Source organism: Girardinichthys multiradiatus, chromosome 23 (assembly GCF_021462225.1).
Source record: "Girardinichthys multiradiatus isolate DD_20200921_A chromosome 23, DD_fGirMul_XY1, whole genome shotgun sequence".
Classification (NCBI taxonomy): Eukaryota; Metazoa; Chordata; class Actinopteri; order Cyprinodontiformes; family Goodeidae; genus Girardinichthys; species Girardinichthys multiradiatus.
In genome coordinates this window covers 28,988,857-29,006,629 of record NC_061815.1, presented here as the reverse complement: position 1 = coordinate 29,006,629, position 17,773 = coordinate 28,988,857, and the positions used below count along the sequence as shown (strand labels likewise).

Here is a 17,773-nt window from a genome sequence, read left to right as displayed (position 1 = left end):
ATGCTTTAGAACTTGAGAAAAACACTAGTTGTAATGCTAGCAAAGATTTTAAGTAAATCTAGTATACTTATGGTTTATATTTTATCAGAATTATTCTGTTATCTCTGTTGCAGTTCATAAAGACATAGAAATTATGGAGAAGACCTTTTCTCTAGGTGACTGCTTGAACAAGATAAGTGATTGCTTGATGAGGAATCAGTGTGTTTAATCATCAGTAATGCCAACCTTTCAGTATGTCTGCTGTATAGTGGGAGGGACTATTAGCATTTTACCGAGGGCAGAGTTTACTTTTTCTGACCTTGGTCACAGAAGAGGAGTAGCCAAATGTACTGAATGATCAACAAATTAATCCTGAATTCATGGCGGATGATGGTGAGATAGGGATGTGTGGCATGCATTTTGTTGTATCTTGGTTTAACAGGAATGGGTTGTAAAATGGGGCAAAGTTGTCCATAAAATGCTCAAATCAAATCCCATAAAATATAGCATTTATGTCCTCTGTGTGTAACGGGTATAAGAAATACTTAAATTATCGTAGTGAAATTCCTGCTAAAATAGGTGTTATGGTTGTCCTGTGATGGGTGGTTTTTAGCACCCCCTACTGGTGGGCTATAAATTTGACAGGAAACCGGAAATTTCCCCACAGTCTGTTTAACTTCCTGCTGTGGTAAGTTGTGCAGTCCGCTTCTCTTCAAGAAAAGTACTATAAAGTATACTAAAAAGTTAACTCAAGATTTATTGTAATATGCACAGTCGTGCAGCAACATTGGACAAGTTTCACCATAGTATTTTTGTTATGTATGTGTTGCCCAGGGTAAACTAAATTCAGTGTTGTTTTTACATAGATGTCCATGCCAGTAGAGGAGATTACCACATCATGTTTGTGCTCTGAACCACTCATTTGCAGTAAACTAAAACCTCATCATCCAACCTATTGGTCTTTGAGAGTGTTCATGACGGGACGGGTACACAACTGTTACATTGGTGCCGTGACCCTGGACTTCAATCAAGCTCGTCGAACCTGTGACCGTCCTGTCTGCCACATCGCTTCTTGAGGACATTTGTTTGCAGTGTTTGTGGGTTCGAGCTCACAGCTGACATGGTATCATTACGGTGCAATGTAAAAATATTGCTAGATAGTGTGTCTCAGTACCACCGAGAACTTTTGTGTGCCATACCAGTGATATACCAGACAAGTTATTGATTTTATTTTCCTTGGTGTTTTGGATTTCGATATCTATACTTTTATCGAAACATTTGAACAATGTCTACTCATGGTAATCCCTCTTGGTTTAGCACACCCATTGGTATTGGTAGAGGCAGGGGCTTACTCGCTCCCGTTCCTTTTTCTGTTGATAGTCCTATTCTGAGTGGTGTTATGCCCTCACTAGATGAAATTCCTGGCACCAGGGTCCATAATCCTGTTAACCATCATGCCAGCACTCCTATGCCTCATGTCACACCTACATCAAATCCTACTAATGACAGTTCTGAGTGTGTAGCTGCTCAGATGAGATCTGTTATCCAAGAAATAGGACATCAGTTGGCTGACAGCATCATGTCACGTATGCAGCCACACCACATGGTTGCTCCCAGTTCTACAGCCACACAAACTGTAGCGAGCACTGTGAGTCAGTCCAGTTATGTGTCTGATGTATCCCAGGTCCATGTTGTCATGCAGAGAAAGGTCAAAGAACCTCCATGTTTTGCAGGTAATAGTTCAGACTCAATTACAGTGCATGACTGGGAAGATCAGATGAGAACGTTCATTAAGAAAAATGAAGTGAAGGTTGAAGAACAGGCTGAGGAAATCCTTATGCATTTGAGGGGTAAGGCAAAGGATGTTGTTAGGTTTAGTATTAGAAATAGCAACAGTGACATCAATGCTCACCCTGATATGATTTATAGTCTCCTTAGGAAACACTTCAGCTCTACTAAGTACTCTGCTGTCCCCTTAGCCGACTTTTACTCGACTTTGCCCAAAGACCAGGAAGACCCCTATGACTACTGGCTGAGACTGAACAGAGCAGCTGACCTTAACTCTGACTGCGTGAGAGAGCAGGGCAAATCATTTGAAAACCCTGAGATGGAGGTGACTCGTGTGTTTATTAGGAATTGTCCCTGTAAAGACCTGGCTCTCACCTTCAGATCCAAAACCATTGACAGGTGGTCAGCGTGTGAAGTCCTGGAGGTGCTGAACGAATACCATGCTGAGGAGAGCTGTAAAGAAACTTCCCCAGTGCAACCTGAGAAGACGGTGGACATTACTGTGCACAAAGCAGAAGTGGGCTATACCCCGGTCCCTACTCATAGCGGTCGGGAGTCCCCCCAAGCACATAGTCCACAATATGTCTCCCTGGCAGAGGTTATGTCTATGTTAGAGAAAGTTCTGCTGAGTGGAGCCTCTGCCCAGTCGCAAGTGAGAAGGCGAGCTCCACCCAGGCAACCGGTAGACGGAACAGACAAAATTGACGGTTTCACTGGTAAACCATGCATTATTTGCCAAAGCGACGACCATAGTGCTTTGTCACATTGCCGAGAAAATAGGCTTTGTTTCAAGTGCTATGCTCCAGGTCATTCACGCCACGATTGTCCAACTAAAAGGGCTACCCCAGGGCATCAGGAAAACTGACTGGTCTGCACACAGGGGAGGACAGTGCAGACGAACCCAATAAGCCTCCCACTAGTGATGGGACACCAGACATGCAGGATAATGCGTCCCTCTATGAGTTGTACAGTAATACCCCATCCAAGAGACTGATATTTCAGGGATATCAAAGGATAGCAGAAACTAACAGCCTGTTCTATACGCCTGTGTCTATACAGAATGGCGCAACCTTCAAAGCACTGTTAGACAGTGGGTCGATGGCTTGTACAATGAGTGAGTCCTCTGCTGAGTTCCTTTTACAACAGTGCCCTGATATGACAAGATATACAGCTGATGATTATGTCATTATAGGCTGTGGTGGACAACGTGTTTTCCCCAAAGACATGTATGACCTTGATGTCACCGTTTATGGATGCAGGATGATCATTCCAACGATGGTTGTTCCGGGCCAGACAGAACAGATTATCCTTGGCATGTTACCTGAGTCAGCGATGATGTCAGCGGGCAGTACAGTGGATGTTGAGCCAACACGGTCTACAGCAAAGCCGAAACAAATCCTTGTTGGACGAGTTGTCACTCCTCTTTGGGGAGATCGATGGGTGCCTGTTAGGATCATCAATCCTACAGACCGAGTTGTGGTTCTGAGAAGGAATGCCAAGATAGCGGATGTGTCTCCTTGTATTGCAGTTGAGGACCTGCCAAAAGCTGACAAAGTTGAGTGTAACCTGCAGAGTGTACAGAGCGAAGCTGTGCAGTTGAGGTCGGAGGAGGACATGATTCGTACGCTGGAGGCTCTGGGTCTGCAGGACATTGACCTGAAGTCATGTGAAGTGTCGCAGCAGTGGAGAGACAAGCTCCTTGACATCATTGTGCAGTATGAGTCAATCTTCTCCCGACACAAAATGGACTGTGGGGAAGCTAAAGGGTTTGTTCATCGTATCCACCTTGTCGACAATAAGCCGTTCCGTTTGCCCTACAGACGCATACCACCGAGCCAGTATGAGAAACCAAGAACGACTCTGAACAAGATGGAAGAGAGGGGCATTATCCAGAAGTCAAACAGTGAGTATGCATCTGCGCTCGTCCTGGTATGGAAACCAAATGGAGACCTCAGAGTCTGCACCGACTTCAGATGGCTTAACGCGAGAACTGTGAAGGATGCTTACCCACTGCCGCATCAGGCTGATGCTCTGGCTGCGCTCGGTGGTAACGCGTTCTTCTCCACAATGGACCTGACATTGGGCTTTTATAATATCCCCTTGCACCCTGATGACAAGAAATATACGGCGTTCTCATCACCCTTCGGACTTCATGAATATAATCGCCTCCCTCAGGGTCTGTGCAATAGCCCGGCTACATTCATGAGGATGATGATGTCCATATTTGGTGATGAGAATTTCACCAGCTTGTTGTGCTACCTCGATAATCTGATGGTTTTTGCACCTACGGAGGAAATTGCACTGTGTCGCCTACAGATGGTTTTCTCTCGCCTCAAAGAACACAATCTTAAACTCGCACCCAATAGGTGCTTTTTCCTCAGACAAAATGTGAAATTTCTTGGCCATGTCATCAGTGCTGATGGTGTCCGAACAGACCCTGAGAAAGTGAGAGCTGTGAATGATGTCCAAGTCAATGACCTTATGGAGTCTGATGGGAAAACGCCATGCCCTAGCAAAATTAGATCATATCTGGGTATGGTAATGTACTACCAAAGTTTCATCGAGGCATGCTCTGCAAAGGCAAAACCGCTGTTTAAGCTCACAGCTGGTCTGAGTGCTCAACAAAAGCATAAGGGGGGTCGCAAATGTGTCAAGAAGACAGGTCAAGTAAAGCTGACACCTGCCGATTGGACAGACGCTTGCCAGACCGCTTTTGAGACACTGAAACATGACCTCATGACAAGTTATACTCTAGCCCACCCAGACTTCAAGGCCCCGTTCATTCTGGCCGTTGACGCATCCTTTGATGGGATTGGAGGTGTCCTGTCACAGCTGCCGCCTGGTGGAAAAGTAGCCAGGCCCATCGCCTTTGCGAGTAGAACCCTTTCACGCTCCCAGCTGAACTACCCTGCACACCGGCTTGAATTTCTCGCCTTGAAATGGGCGGTGTGTGACAAGTTCAGCCATTGGTTAAGGGGCAGACACTTCACCATATGGACTGATAATAATCCCTTGGCGTACATTCTGACCAAGCCCAGACTTGATGCGTGTGAACAGCGGTGGGTAGCGAAGCTCGCTGCATACGACTTTGACTTAAAATACATCCCCGGCCCAAAGAACATCGTTGCCGATGCTTTGAGCCATGAGCCATTCGTCCAGTCGTGTGTGAGTCGTATACCTTGCTGTTGGATCAGGTCAATGGCATAAATGACAGGCTTGTGCAGGATGTCTTCAGAGTGTCCAACAACTGTCAGGTGGTCTTGGATGATGGTGATGAGACAACAAATGAGCCAGTTCGAGACACAGTTCCACCATGCACAAGGGGGTCAGTCGCTGCGGAGGAAGTTGCTGCCATCCTCAATGCTCAATCTAGTGGCGGTGTGAGCCACGTGATGGGAACTGGTGTTGGGCCCAATCTTCTGATGGATGCACACCAGTCCTCTGCAGTCCCACAGAGCCAGCTTGTCAGTCGGCAGGAGGCTGACGACACAATAAGCAAAGCCATGTACTTTGTACGGAGACGCAGGAGACCTACCAAGCGTGAAAGGGCTGTTGAGTCACGGAGCGTGATTGAGCTGCTGAAGCATTGGACCAGACTCACCATACAGAATGGCATGCTGTACAGGACAAGGAAAGATCCCCACAGGAACAAAAAGATCCTCCAGTTCATAGTGCCTGACTTAATGAAACAGAAGGTTCTCCATGGTCTCCATGATGCAGCAGGTCATCAAGGGCAGCACCGTACTGTGTCTCTTGTGAGGCAAAGGTTCTTCTGGAGTGGCATGGGACGTGATGTTATGAACTATGTTCGGTCCTGTCAGCGCTGCATAGTAGTAAAGACACCTGAGCCCCACAGCCGTGCACCACTCAAGAACATAGTAACCTCTGAGCCTATGGAGTTAGTCTGCATAGACTTTTGGACTGCTGAGCAGGGGAACAAGTCTGTGGATGTTCTAGTTGTGACCGATCATTTCTCCAAGATGGCACATGCCTTCCCTTGCAAAAATCAGACTGGCTTTGCTCGTCGTCTCTGGAATAGCTTCTTTCTCATTTATGGGTTTCCTCGCCGTATCCATTCGGACCAGGTGGCCAACTTTGCAAGCAAGCTAATCAAGGAGCTTCTAGAGATGGCTGGGGTGCAGAAATCCCATACAACCCCTCATCACCCTATGGGAAATGGTGTCAGAGCGATTCAACAGGACTCTGGGAGATATGATCAGGTCCCTTCCCCCTCAGCCCAAAGCGAAATGGCCACAAATGCTGCAGCTGCTCACCTTCTGCTATAATTGCACAGAGCATGAGACAACAGGGTTTGCGCCATTCTACCTTGTCTTTGGAAGGATACCTCATCTGCCCATCGACGTCATGTTCCAGCATGCTCTCACCAATGATGCTGTTGTCGACTATTCGGACTTCGTTTCCCACCTGAAAAAAGATCTACATGAGGCTGCTCGGATTGTGCAGAGGAACAGTCTCAGGGAACAGACTCGCCACGCCTCCTGCCTTACTTGCACTGCCATACTTGCACAATGATCACCTGCACTGTTGTATTGCTCTTGCATCTTATACTGCTCTATACTTACTCTCACTCACTTAAAACTGTGCACATATATTTATATTATATTGTAGATATGTTTATACTGTTTAATTTGTATTGTATTGCACTGACTACGCCAAAACAAATTCCTTGTATGTCCAAAAACGTACTTGGCAATAAAGCTTTTCTGATTCTGATTCTGAAGCTGTACAACCGCAAAGTCAGGGGCTCACCTCTCGTTGTTGGAGACAGAGTACTGATTGCCAACAGAGGTGTGCCAGGGAAACGCAAGGTTGCGGACAAGTGGGAGTCTACCCCTTATGAGGTCATGTCAGTAAAGCCTGACATCAATGTCTACAGAGTAAAAGATATCCTAACAGGTAGAGAGAGAGTCGTCCACAGGAACCTGTTACTTTCTGTTAACTTCTTGCCCTGTGACAGAGGTGAGGACCTTGAATCTGTACGCTCCGACAGTGATGCTGCTATTCATGGGAGTGTTCTATGCCCTGATGTACCTGATGTGGTGGAGGACAGTGTTGAGCGTACGGTTAATTGGCTGATGCAGACGGGCAATGATGGACTGCATTCAGAAGATAACGACTCACTTGATCGGGCATCTGGTGTTGCCCAGTCTGATCCCCTCACAGTCGTTACACGCAGTCCAACCAGTTGCCCAGTCCCTGTCCACAACATTGCTTGCTCAACTGTGGACCCCAGGGGAGACGCACAGCACTACAAGGACATTTTGCCTCCAGACACGGATGTGGCACCTTCCAGCTTTGTCTGTCCAGACATGTCCCCTCTTCACGATACCCTCACGGACTTAGCCCTCCCTGTTGACAATCCCCTAGATGTTGACGTCCCTGTGAGAGATGTTCTGGATAGTGACTGTTCAGACGCTTCCATTCCAGGCTCCTTGCCTCAGGTTGTTAGTATACAGCCTAAATGTCGTGTCCTTAGTGATCGTGGGTTCATCAAACCTCCCAGACTTCTTGTTTGTGAGATGAATGACCACGCAGTAGATGAGGCTTCTGTATCCACTGTGTCAGTTAGTTCACTGATTCAGTTCTTTTCAAGCACATTTTAGGTGTAAGTAACAGGGTTATGAGAGCATTGACCATTGAAGTGCTTGAGTAGTACTCTTGGGATTGCAGGAACAGTGTCTAAATTTCATAGGTGTAATGGGCACCTTTGAGTCTGTGTTTAGTTAGGAGTTTGATCGCCTCCTTCCTCTACATACTCCCTTTTAGGAGAGTTTTGAACTGATGTATGTGTACAGTTTTGTTCCTGCTATTACACAGTTTTGTATGCTTTTTACTTTAGTCTATGCACCTTTTGTTTTTGTTTTTTTGTCTAAGGAATTATTCTCTTCACATTTAGCAGGATTTCAAGGGGGTGTATGTAACGGGTATAAGAAATACTTAAATTATTGTAGGGAAATTCCTGCTAAAATAGGTGTTATGGTTGTCCTGTGATGGGTGGTTTTTAGCACCCCCTACTGGTAGGCTATAAATGTGACAGGAAACCGGAAATTTCCCCACAGTCTGTTTAACTTCCTGCTGTGGTAAGTTGTGCAGTCCGCTTCTCTTCAAGAAAAGTACTATAAAGTATACTAAAAAGTTAACTCAAGATTTATTGTAATATGCACAGTCGTGCAGCAACATTGGACAAGTTTCACCATAGTATTTTTGTTATGTATGTGTTGCACAGGGTAAACTAAATTCAGTGTTGTTTTTACATAGATGTCCATGCCAGTAGAGGAGCTTACCACATCATGTTTGTGCTCTGAACCACTCATTTGCAGGTAATTATGTTATACTAAATGTTCTGAGTTAAGTCAGGGATGTTCCCAAGTTCATACATGGGATTGCACATTGATTGTCGGCCGCCATTTCATAACGAGACCTGCTGTATTTCCTGTGTACCACCAGAGGGTGCTGAAGAGCAGTTTAATAATTCATTTCGACTGCTGTCTGTATTTTATTATTTTCCAATACCTTGTTTCGTATATAAAAACTATAAAAAGGATGTAATAGGTTAAAACAGAGTTAAAAACAGATTGTAATAAATTCATTGTAAAACTATAACGTAAAAAATCACTATACGATCACACATGAAAAAAAGGAATACTGTTTAAACCATTGTAAGAATGATCTGGAAATTCTACACAGTCTGTTTAACTTCCTGCTGTGATGTCCATGCCAGTAGAGGAGCTAACCACATCATGTTTGTGCTCTGAACCACTCATTTGCAGTAAACTAAAACCTCATCATCCAACCTATTGGTCTTTGAGAGTGTTTATGACGGGACGGGTACACAACTGTTACATGTGCATTAAGGTTGTCCATGAAGTAGCCTAACTTTAACAGTCATTTTGTTGAAAATACTTTTAATTTCAACTGTAAACTAAAGCTACGTATGGTATGTCTAAGACACTCATGTATTTCAAAGTCATCCTCAACATGAGGCAAAGTTTTATTACATATTGCTAGACATCTTTTGTTCTCTACAAGTTACATATTAAATATTGTTTTCAACACACACAAACAGCCTTGATGTTTTGTCTGTTCATGATAAGGTTTCACAGCCAATGCAACAAAATGATGTTGACACATTTAATGATCTTCACACTACTCATTCGAAGATTCACTTCCAAGTTTGAAGTTAAAATGAAGACTTTTTTCCAATGATCTCGATCAGTCAATAAGATGAATGCATGTCTGTATGCAGAAGTAATTTCAAATTCAGTTTTAGTGCAATTATTACCACAACCCTAGTTTAAGACAAATTGGGACTCTAATAATCCCCAAGCCAATGTTGATTGCTGCTATGAATGGCAGAGGTGAAGCAAACAGTGTCAAGGACAATATCCACTTTCAGACACTAAACTGTTATGAATCTGATTACTTTCTAGGCTCTCTAGATGCCATATATCACATCAACCATAGAGACATGACATACCAGTGTAGTAGCTGTCCATGCAAGTCTTACATAGAACAAAAATAGATCAAAATGTATTTTCTCCAGCCACTTTACAAAACAAATAAATTTACTGAAATGCCAGAAGTAAAGATTGAAAATAAAGTACATACATTTATTTAATCTTAGTTAACAAACCATGCAGTGAAATTCAGTGTACTGTAGAGCGTGCAACCCATGTAAAAAGGCCTTAGTCCACTACTTGGCTGTCTTGGGTTTGAATCCTGGCCCCGGTGGCATTTGTAGCATGTTTGTAGCACCATTTCCTGTCTGCCTTCTTTCAAAAAATAAAAAATACAAATAATGGCCACTAGTGCCCTGAAACAATATATATACATAAAAAAAAGGTTATTTGTCTAAGGAAACCCGACAGATTGCATTGAGACATAGATCTGTACCAGAGCAAGTAGCGACAGTGGGCAGCCGCTTGTATTGTGTCATTGACGTACTGACCATACATGTAGCGAGAGTGCTAAGAAAAACTCCCCTGTAAAGAAACGTTCAGCAGAACCTGGCTCAGTGTAAGCAACCATCTGCCACAACTGAGAAGACAGACCATACAAAATAACACAGAAACACTGACTCTGGAGTACTTTCTATGTTAAAAAAAAACTAAACGTTAATGGCAGTAGCAGGTCCTTTAGTGACTTCATCAAGGAGAGAAACACAGATAAGCAGAAAGCTCTGAGCTAGTTTTTAAGTATAGGATGAAAGAGAGTACATACAGTTAGTCGTAGTAGAAGCTCAGCTGATACCTATGTCTAGGAGAGAGACAGGGTTAAACACTGAAAGACAGGGTCAAGTGTATCATCTACAGAAGGAGAGCAGGAAATTGTTAGCAGCGATAGCTTAGCTGATGCCCCCTTTAGAGATGTATTACATCTAAAAAGAATGCCAGGTCAGATGTAGCTTCTATGAAGATAAAAAACAGAGAACATTAAAGTAAAAGCTAAGATAATGCCAAATAATGTACTCTCTTCTCTGCTACATCTTCTCTTGCTCTTGCTCCCTCCCTCCCTGCTGATCCCTGCTTCTGGTTTTTGTCCGTATTTTTCTCAGAGCCTCACTTTGCATATTCTCCAAACTTGTAAATAATGGATTTGGTCAGCTGGACTCTCAACGTAATTGATCAAATTTTTTTCGATGGGAAGACAGGGTAAAGGAGACCCTCGTGTCCAGATGGGACGTTCTTCTCTGGATACACAATGGATTGGATTCTTGGCAGCAATGGAAGATTGTGTACCTGACTATGATGTCGGTCATGGACGTAGAAAGTGTGTACATATTTGGACTTTTGATAACAGGATTTCTGCTTTTTGGAGTTGGTGGTTACTTGGCTTATCGAGTGATTCGCAAAGCGTAGGCTGCTGTTCAAAGCTTTCCAAAGCTGCCTGCGATGCTGGATAGAGTCTGTAGAGCGATCAACACTCAGACTGGAATGTTAAGAGAGCAGAGTCGCAACATGGACACGATTCTTGAACAGAATTGCAGCCTGGCAGTGGTTGGACTCAGAGGTTAAAGGATACAGGTCCTTCTCAAAATATTAGCATATTGTGATAAAGTTCATTATTTTCCATAATGTCATGATGAAAATTTAACATTCATATATTTTAGATTCATTGCACACTAACTGAAATGTTTCAGGTCTTTTATTGTCTTAATACGAATGATTTTGGCATACAGCTCATGAAAACCCAAAATTCCTATCTCACAAAATTAGCATATCATTAAAAGGGTCTCTAAACGAGCTATGAACCTAATCATCTGAATCAACGAGTTAACTCTAAACACCTGCAAAAGATTCCTGAGGCCTTTAAAACTCCCAGCCTGGTTCATCACTCAAAACCCCAATTATGGGTAAGACTGCCGACCTGACTGCTGTCCAGAAGGCCACTATTGACACCCTCAAGCAAGAGGGTAAGACACAGAAAGAAATTTCTGAACGAATAGGCTGTTCCCAGAGTGCTGTATCAAGGCACCTCAGTGGGAAGTCTGTGGGAAGGAAAAAGTGTGGCAGAAAACGCTGCACAACGAGAAGAGGTGACCGGACCCTGAGGAAGATTGTGGAGAAGGGCCGATTCCAGACCTTGGGGGACCTGCGGAAGCAGTGGACTGAGTCTGGAGAAGAAACATCCAGAGCCACCGTGCACAGGCGTGTGCAGGAAATGGGCTACAGGTGCCACATTCCCCAGGTCAAGCCACTTTTGAACCAGAAACAGCGGCAGAAGCGCCTGACCTGCTGACCTGGGCTACAGAGAAGCAGCACTGGACTGTTGCTCAGTGGTCCAAAGTACTTTTTTGGGATGAAAGCAAATTCTGCATGTCATTCGGAAATTAAGGTGCCAGAGTCTGGAGGAAGACTGGGGAGAAGGAAATGCAAAATGCCAGAAGTCCAGTGTCAAGTACCCACAGTCAGTGATGGTCTGGGGTGCCGTGTCAGCTGCTGGTGTTGGTCCACTGTGTTTTATCAAGGGCAGGGTCAATGCAGCTAGCTATCAGGAGATTTTGGAGCACTTCATGCTTCCATCTGCTGAAAAGCTTTATGGAGATGAAGATTTCATTTTTCAGCACGACCTGGCACCTGCTCACAGTGCCAAAACCACTGGTAAATGGTTTACTGACCATGGTATCACTGTGCTCAATTGGCCTGCCAACTCTCCTGACCTGAACCCCATAGAGAATCTGTGGGATATTGTGAAGAGAACGTTGAGAGACTCAAGACCCAACACTCTGGATGAGCTAAAGGCCGCTATCGAAGCATCCTGGGCCTCCACAAGACCTCAGCAGTGCCACAGGCTGATTGCCTCCATGCCACGCTGCATTGAAGCAGTCATTTCTGCAAAAGGATTCCCGACCAAGTATTGAGTGCATAACTGTACATGATTATTTGAAGGTTGACGTTTTTTGTATTAAAAACACTTTTCTTTTATTGGTCGGATGAAATATGCTAATTTTGTGAGATAGGAATTTTGGGTTTTCATGAGCTGTATGCCAAAATCATCCGTATTAAGACAATAAAAGACCTGAAATATTTCAGTTAGTGTGCAATGAATCTAAAATATATGATTTTCATCATGACATTATGGAAAATAATGAACTTTATCACAATATGCTAATATTTTGAGAAGGACCTGTATAATCTTGGAGAAGTTGAATGCTCCAGATCTGCGGAAAATACCAGAAATTTGGCTATTTGGATTCGCAATTAAGACATACCAATAAAACTCTTAAGGTGGTTGGAAATTCACAACTGCCTGAACCACAACATTTATTGTTTTTCTAAATCTGTCACCCCAATCTGCCCTTGGCAATTTTGGCTAACTGGCTATCGACAAAATATTTCCTGGATGTTATATAAACACGACGCTCTTCCCCAACACTCCCCTACCAGCTGTGTGCTGATAGGACTATGCGGCCGATTGATAAAACTTCCACCTCTCTTCTCAAGGACAATGGCGCTTCTATCAGTGTTGACAGTCTAATTCTTGCAAACACACTCAGACTTATATATATTCGCACCCTCAAGATTCCACTGTACTATTGCTAAATCTTTACTTATGTGTGCTTCTTATACCTGCTGAGGTTTTTTGTACTATTTCAGACTATTCTGCTAAGAATAGTCTGAAATATTTTTCCTCCTATCTTACTTTACCTAAATGTGTGATTTCATTACTTTTCATAGATTTTCAGATTTCTCAGAAGGATTACCAGCAAAAGTTAAATATTATTAGTATTTGAAAATTTGACTACAGCTGTTTTTACACCAATGACCAGATATTTTTGATTTCTTAGAAGGATTCATAGATTTTTAGATTTCTTAGAAGGATTGTATTACAACAATTTCATACCAGTGAAAGCCAAACATTACATGGTAAGTATATTTACAGTTCAGTCCTTAGGAGGGAATATTACCAGGTGCAGGCAGGCAGGTAGGCAGGTCGACAGGTAGACAGGCAGGTAGGTAGGTAGGTAGCCGGGCAGGTAGGCAGACATGCAGTCCACATAACAGAGGTTATGTTCCAGCAAAGGCCTGTACCAGTAGCTGCCTTAAGAAGCCCCGTGAGCTCATGAGGAGATGAGTTGCAGCTGCTGATAACAAGCTGCCAGAACCAACCAGGAGGAGAGGGGCTGAGATCCTACAGATTTTCTGTATTACTGTAATGTTTTTCCTCGTGTACAACGCTTTGAGTGCCTTGTTGCTGTAAAGCGCTATATAAATAAACTTGACTAATGCAAAATTGGAAAGTAGTAGGATAATATAACAGAGTGAGTAGAAGTGATCATTATGTCCACCACCAGCCTAAGCCTATAGCATCATATCTACAGAGATAGGTTAGTATAATCTAGGCCACTCTAACTTTAAGTTTTATCAAAGAGGAAAGTTTTAAGCCTAGCCTTAAAAGTAGACAGCGTGTCTGTCTCAATGACTAAAACTGGGAGTTGGTTCCACAGGAGAAGAGTCTGATAACAGAATGCTCTGCCTATTATTGTACTTTTAAAGACTCTAGGTATCATCATTAAACCTGCAGATTGAGAACGTGCTCTGTTAGGAATATATGAAACAATCAGATCTCTAAAGTATGATGTGATTTGATTAATAAGGCCTTATATATGAGAAAGATACATTTAAATTTAGGTTGCCAATGAAGGGAAGCTACAATTGAAAAAATATGATCTCTCTTTTCAATATTCATCATAACCCTTGCTGCAGCGTTTTGATAACCTAAAGGCTTTTAACTTCATTTTGTGGACATCCTGATAATAAAGAATTATAATAGTCCAGCCTTGATGTAACCAATGCACGGAGTTGTTTTTCAGTGTCACTCCTGGACAGGATTTTTCTAATTTTGGCAATATACTGGAGGTGAATACAGAAAATCCTAGAAACCTGTTTAATATGCGATTTAAATGACATGTCCTGGCCAATAATAACAACAAGGTTCTTTACTTTATTACCAGAGGCCAATTTAATGCCATCCAGATTAGGTGATTGACTAGCACCTTCTATTTCAGAGACTCTGCTCCAAAGATGACAATGTCTGTCTTATTAGATCTGGCTCACTATACATGTTTCTTCCTGTTTATTCTAGTGCTGATTCTGGAACATGATCTGTAGTTCCCAACCCATCTGCTTACAATCATTGCAAATATGGAGAAAAATGCATGTATATTTTTAGCCATACTCTGATCAGCTGTTTTACACCCAAACAAACAAAGCTACATCTAAAGTTAGTTTGATTTTTCCAGGAAAGTCCAGTTATAACATTTAAGTAGTTTTAAATAGTTCTGAGCCTGAGACAAAACAATTCTGTTTAGCAACATTCTAAAGTAGAAAAAAAGAAATATGGCAAACATATCCTAGTCATACCATTTTGTTTTCTAAATGTTAGTGGATTTCTAAAAAAGGTCATTGTTGATTATAGGTATTGGTGGATTATTTAAGGCCTTCAGATAACTGATATATTTGCAAAAAATAAAAAAAATAAAAATAGGCAGTTCAACCCACCCCCCAACATTTCACTCACAATGGAAGTAAGAGACCAAGACATGGAAATAGAACATAAAATTAGTCCCTCTTGAAACAGCCAGATGTGTGACGTAACCAAAATATTAAGACCTTGTTACAGTTTGAAATCTGTATTTATTTATTTAGGTATTAGAGGTTATATATTTAAATGTCATTTATTTGGTTAGGTATTTTTGGAACTAAATTCTTTTTATATCTATAGGCAAAGAATTGCAGTTAAAGAGCAGATACAAAAACTCTCTACACTTACCTCTGTTAAGGATGTGTAGTAACCCTAAAATCATTAAAACTTGTATTGCAGAAGTATAATCTTAAACTGATTTAGTTTAACAAATTCAATATTTAAGTCAGGTATGTATTCAGTGTATAAAAAGAAATCCACTTAAAATGCATATGTTTCCTAGAGGTATATGACATGACACAGAGGCCCTTTACTTTCAACCACTACCCACTAGGCTGGGCAAGAAGCCATGTTTATCTTGTCACTATGCACAGTGAGTAGGGTGGTAAGGAAGATAAAAAAAAAATAAATCTCCAAAACATGTTGTTAATTTATGTTATCGTGAACAAAAAAATTGGTTGTTATTGTGTGTTTCAGTAGGATAATGATCAAAAAATAAGGCCAAACACAGAAATAGTTCACAAAATAGTAAGCTAAACAGTCCAACTCACCAGACCTAAATTCTTCAAAAGGACTGTGTGATTTTAATAGAAGAACAACCCAGGACTCCAGAGGACATGAAGAGGTTGTGCAAAAAAAAAAAAAAATTCCTCTCTATATGCTCCAACTTTATCAAATGTTATACTGGTAGATTAAGCGCTGCGCAAATGTCATTGTATCAAATTTTCCATTATGTGATTTTGTTGTACTTTTCTCCCACTGAATAAAAGTACTCAAATGAATAGTTTTATTTTTCTAATTTTATTGTGTGATAATTTTACTGCAGTACAACATGAATTTAGGGCTTTTTACTCAACTTTACCACATATGCCAATAAGCGCGGAAAAAACTTTTTTCCAGTTTAGATCTAATTCCAGTCTGAAAAGACTCACAAAGAAAAGGGAAGACAATTAGAAAAGTTTTAATGATGTGAAATTGCATGGTTATTTCAACCTGGAATCTCACAAGAGAAGACAGAGATGCAATTAGAAAAGTTTATTAGTGAATGTTTATATCTTTGGCGCTCGGACCCCAGTGGAAGACGTGAATGCTGAGAAGGACATGGGCTTGAATGAACATCTTAGGGTTAAATTTAAAGATGTTTTCCCCCCTGGGATCCAATCCTGGTGGTGGAGTGGAGGCCTGATGAGATTTTGAAAGAGTTTGGAAGCCAAATGGTGGAGATGGGGTGGAGGAGGGTCAAAGTCCAGCGGCAGAACGGAAGGTTCCATGGATGAAGATCTTGTAAAGCGGCGCCTTGAAGGATGATTGGCTGGGGAGAAATGCAGACTTGATGCTGATTGGTGGAGCAGAGCTGCATGGAGGAGTAATTAGAGGAAGCTGGAGGTAATGGTGAGTTTTCCTTGTTGAATTTTCGCGTGAACTCCATTTCTTTGGCGCTCGCACCTGGGAGGAAGACACGAATGCTGAGAATGACATGAGCTAAGATGAACATACTGGGGAGGGATATTCTGAGCAGGGGAAACAGAGGACATATTCAGCTTATGGTTTACTTCGACGAGTGCTGACAAAATTGGTATGACTATACACCACGTTTTCTTCTGGAAATAGGTGTGTTTATAGAAAAAAAAATTTTTTTCCAACCTCAAACTTTGATTAAAAATACAACCCCCCTCCCCCCACTCAAGTCGATTTTAACATTGTGAATGGGATACAGTACATGTTAACCTCGTGTAGCTACGCTAGCCAAAAAACTGTTGTTGTGAACACCAATCACTCAGCACAGGGGTAAGAAAAAAACACAACCTCAAGCTTAGATTAAAAATACAAACACAAACCCCGCTGAAGTCGGTTTTAATATTTGACTGGTCAGGTTTATGTGATTTGTCCACTTCAGTACATGATTTATTTACAATATGATGCATCATAATAGTTTTTTTTAAAGTTATCAAACTCCCATGAGAAACTGAAAGGTATTCTGGCAGACTTCGATGCCTCCGAAGGAATAAGTTGTCCTGGCGTGTTTTCTTTTCCTTGGTGTCTTCTTGGTGGATGTGGTCATTGCTGAAGTTTCTAATGTACGCCAGTTTGCTTCAAGAGGTCCGATTATTCTCATGTCCTGCCACTCCCTTTCTGCTTCTAAAGAATCCATCCGTATGTTGTACGTGATCGCTGGTGAAAGTTTGCGGCTACAGGACTGTGTCCCAAGTGAAGAGTTCTCTTTTCTTCTTCCATAGCATTTACAGTCAAAGTTACGTATCTTCTCCATTTCACTGTCTCTGTTTTCCTGAACTGTTGTGATAGCGATTGCTTCTGATATCTTACGTTCTAGCTCCTCAGCCGCCAGTTCAAAGCTTTCTTCGTCATCCTCGTCTTGGGTTGAAGACAGCTGCAAACTGCAAACTAGGAATGTTCTCCAAAGTAATGCAAGGTTAAAGAGATGGATTCAATCAGACCTTAGGACTTTGAGAGGAGTAATAGTCTCTTAGCACCTGGTTGATAAGGGAACAAGGTTGAAATTATTTTTTTGTTTTTATTTTTTTTATTTCAGTAGAGGGTGCCAATATTCTTTGGTGCGTTATGCACTCCTAATCGCAATACGATGGTTTACTAGTTTCAATATCATAAACTATGAAAAGTCACAGGCAGTTGAAATATTATGTATTTTATTTCATTTCATGGTACTGGGAAATATAGGAGGGAGGTGAGATGTTTAATAAATATGGTGAAACGGGGTAAAAAACACCCAAGAACGAAAGGATTGTAATAAGTTAAGATAAATAAGTCTTTTATGGTAAAGTAATGAGGCAAGGAGGTTAAAAGCAGCATGTTGATTAAGTTA

At 41.9% G+C, this 17,773-nt stretch overlaps 1 protein-coding gene across 1 annotated transcript in view; it reads left to right on the top strand.

The window, feature by feature from the left end:
* Positions 1-6,132: 6,132 nt before the first annotated feature.
* Positions 6,133-17,773, top strand: part of LOC124860071 — a 30,516-nt gene continuing 18,875 nt past the window's right edge. The window contains exons 1-2 of the mRNA XM_047353048.1: positions 6,133-6,225; positions 6,510-8,108. Coding sequence (XP_047209004.1) covers positions 6,133-6,225; positions 6,510-7,391 — 975 coding nt within the window. The 3' untranslated portion in view covers positions 7,392-8,108. The remainder of the gene's footprint in view (positions 6,226-6,509; positions 8,109-17,773) is intronic.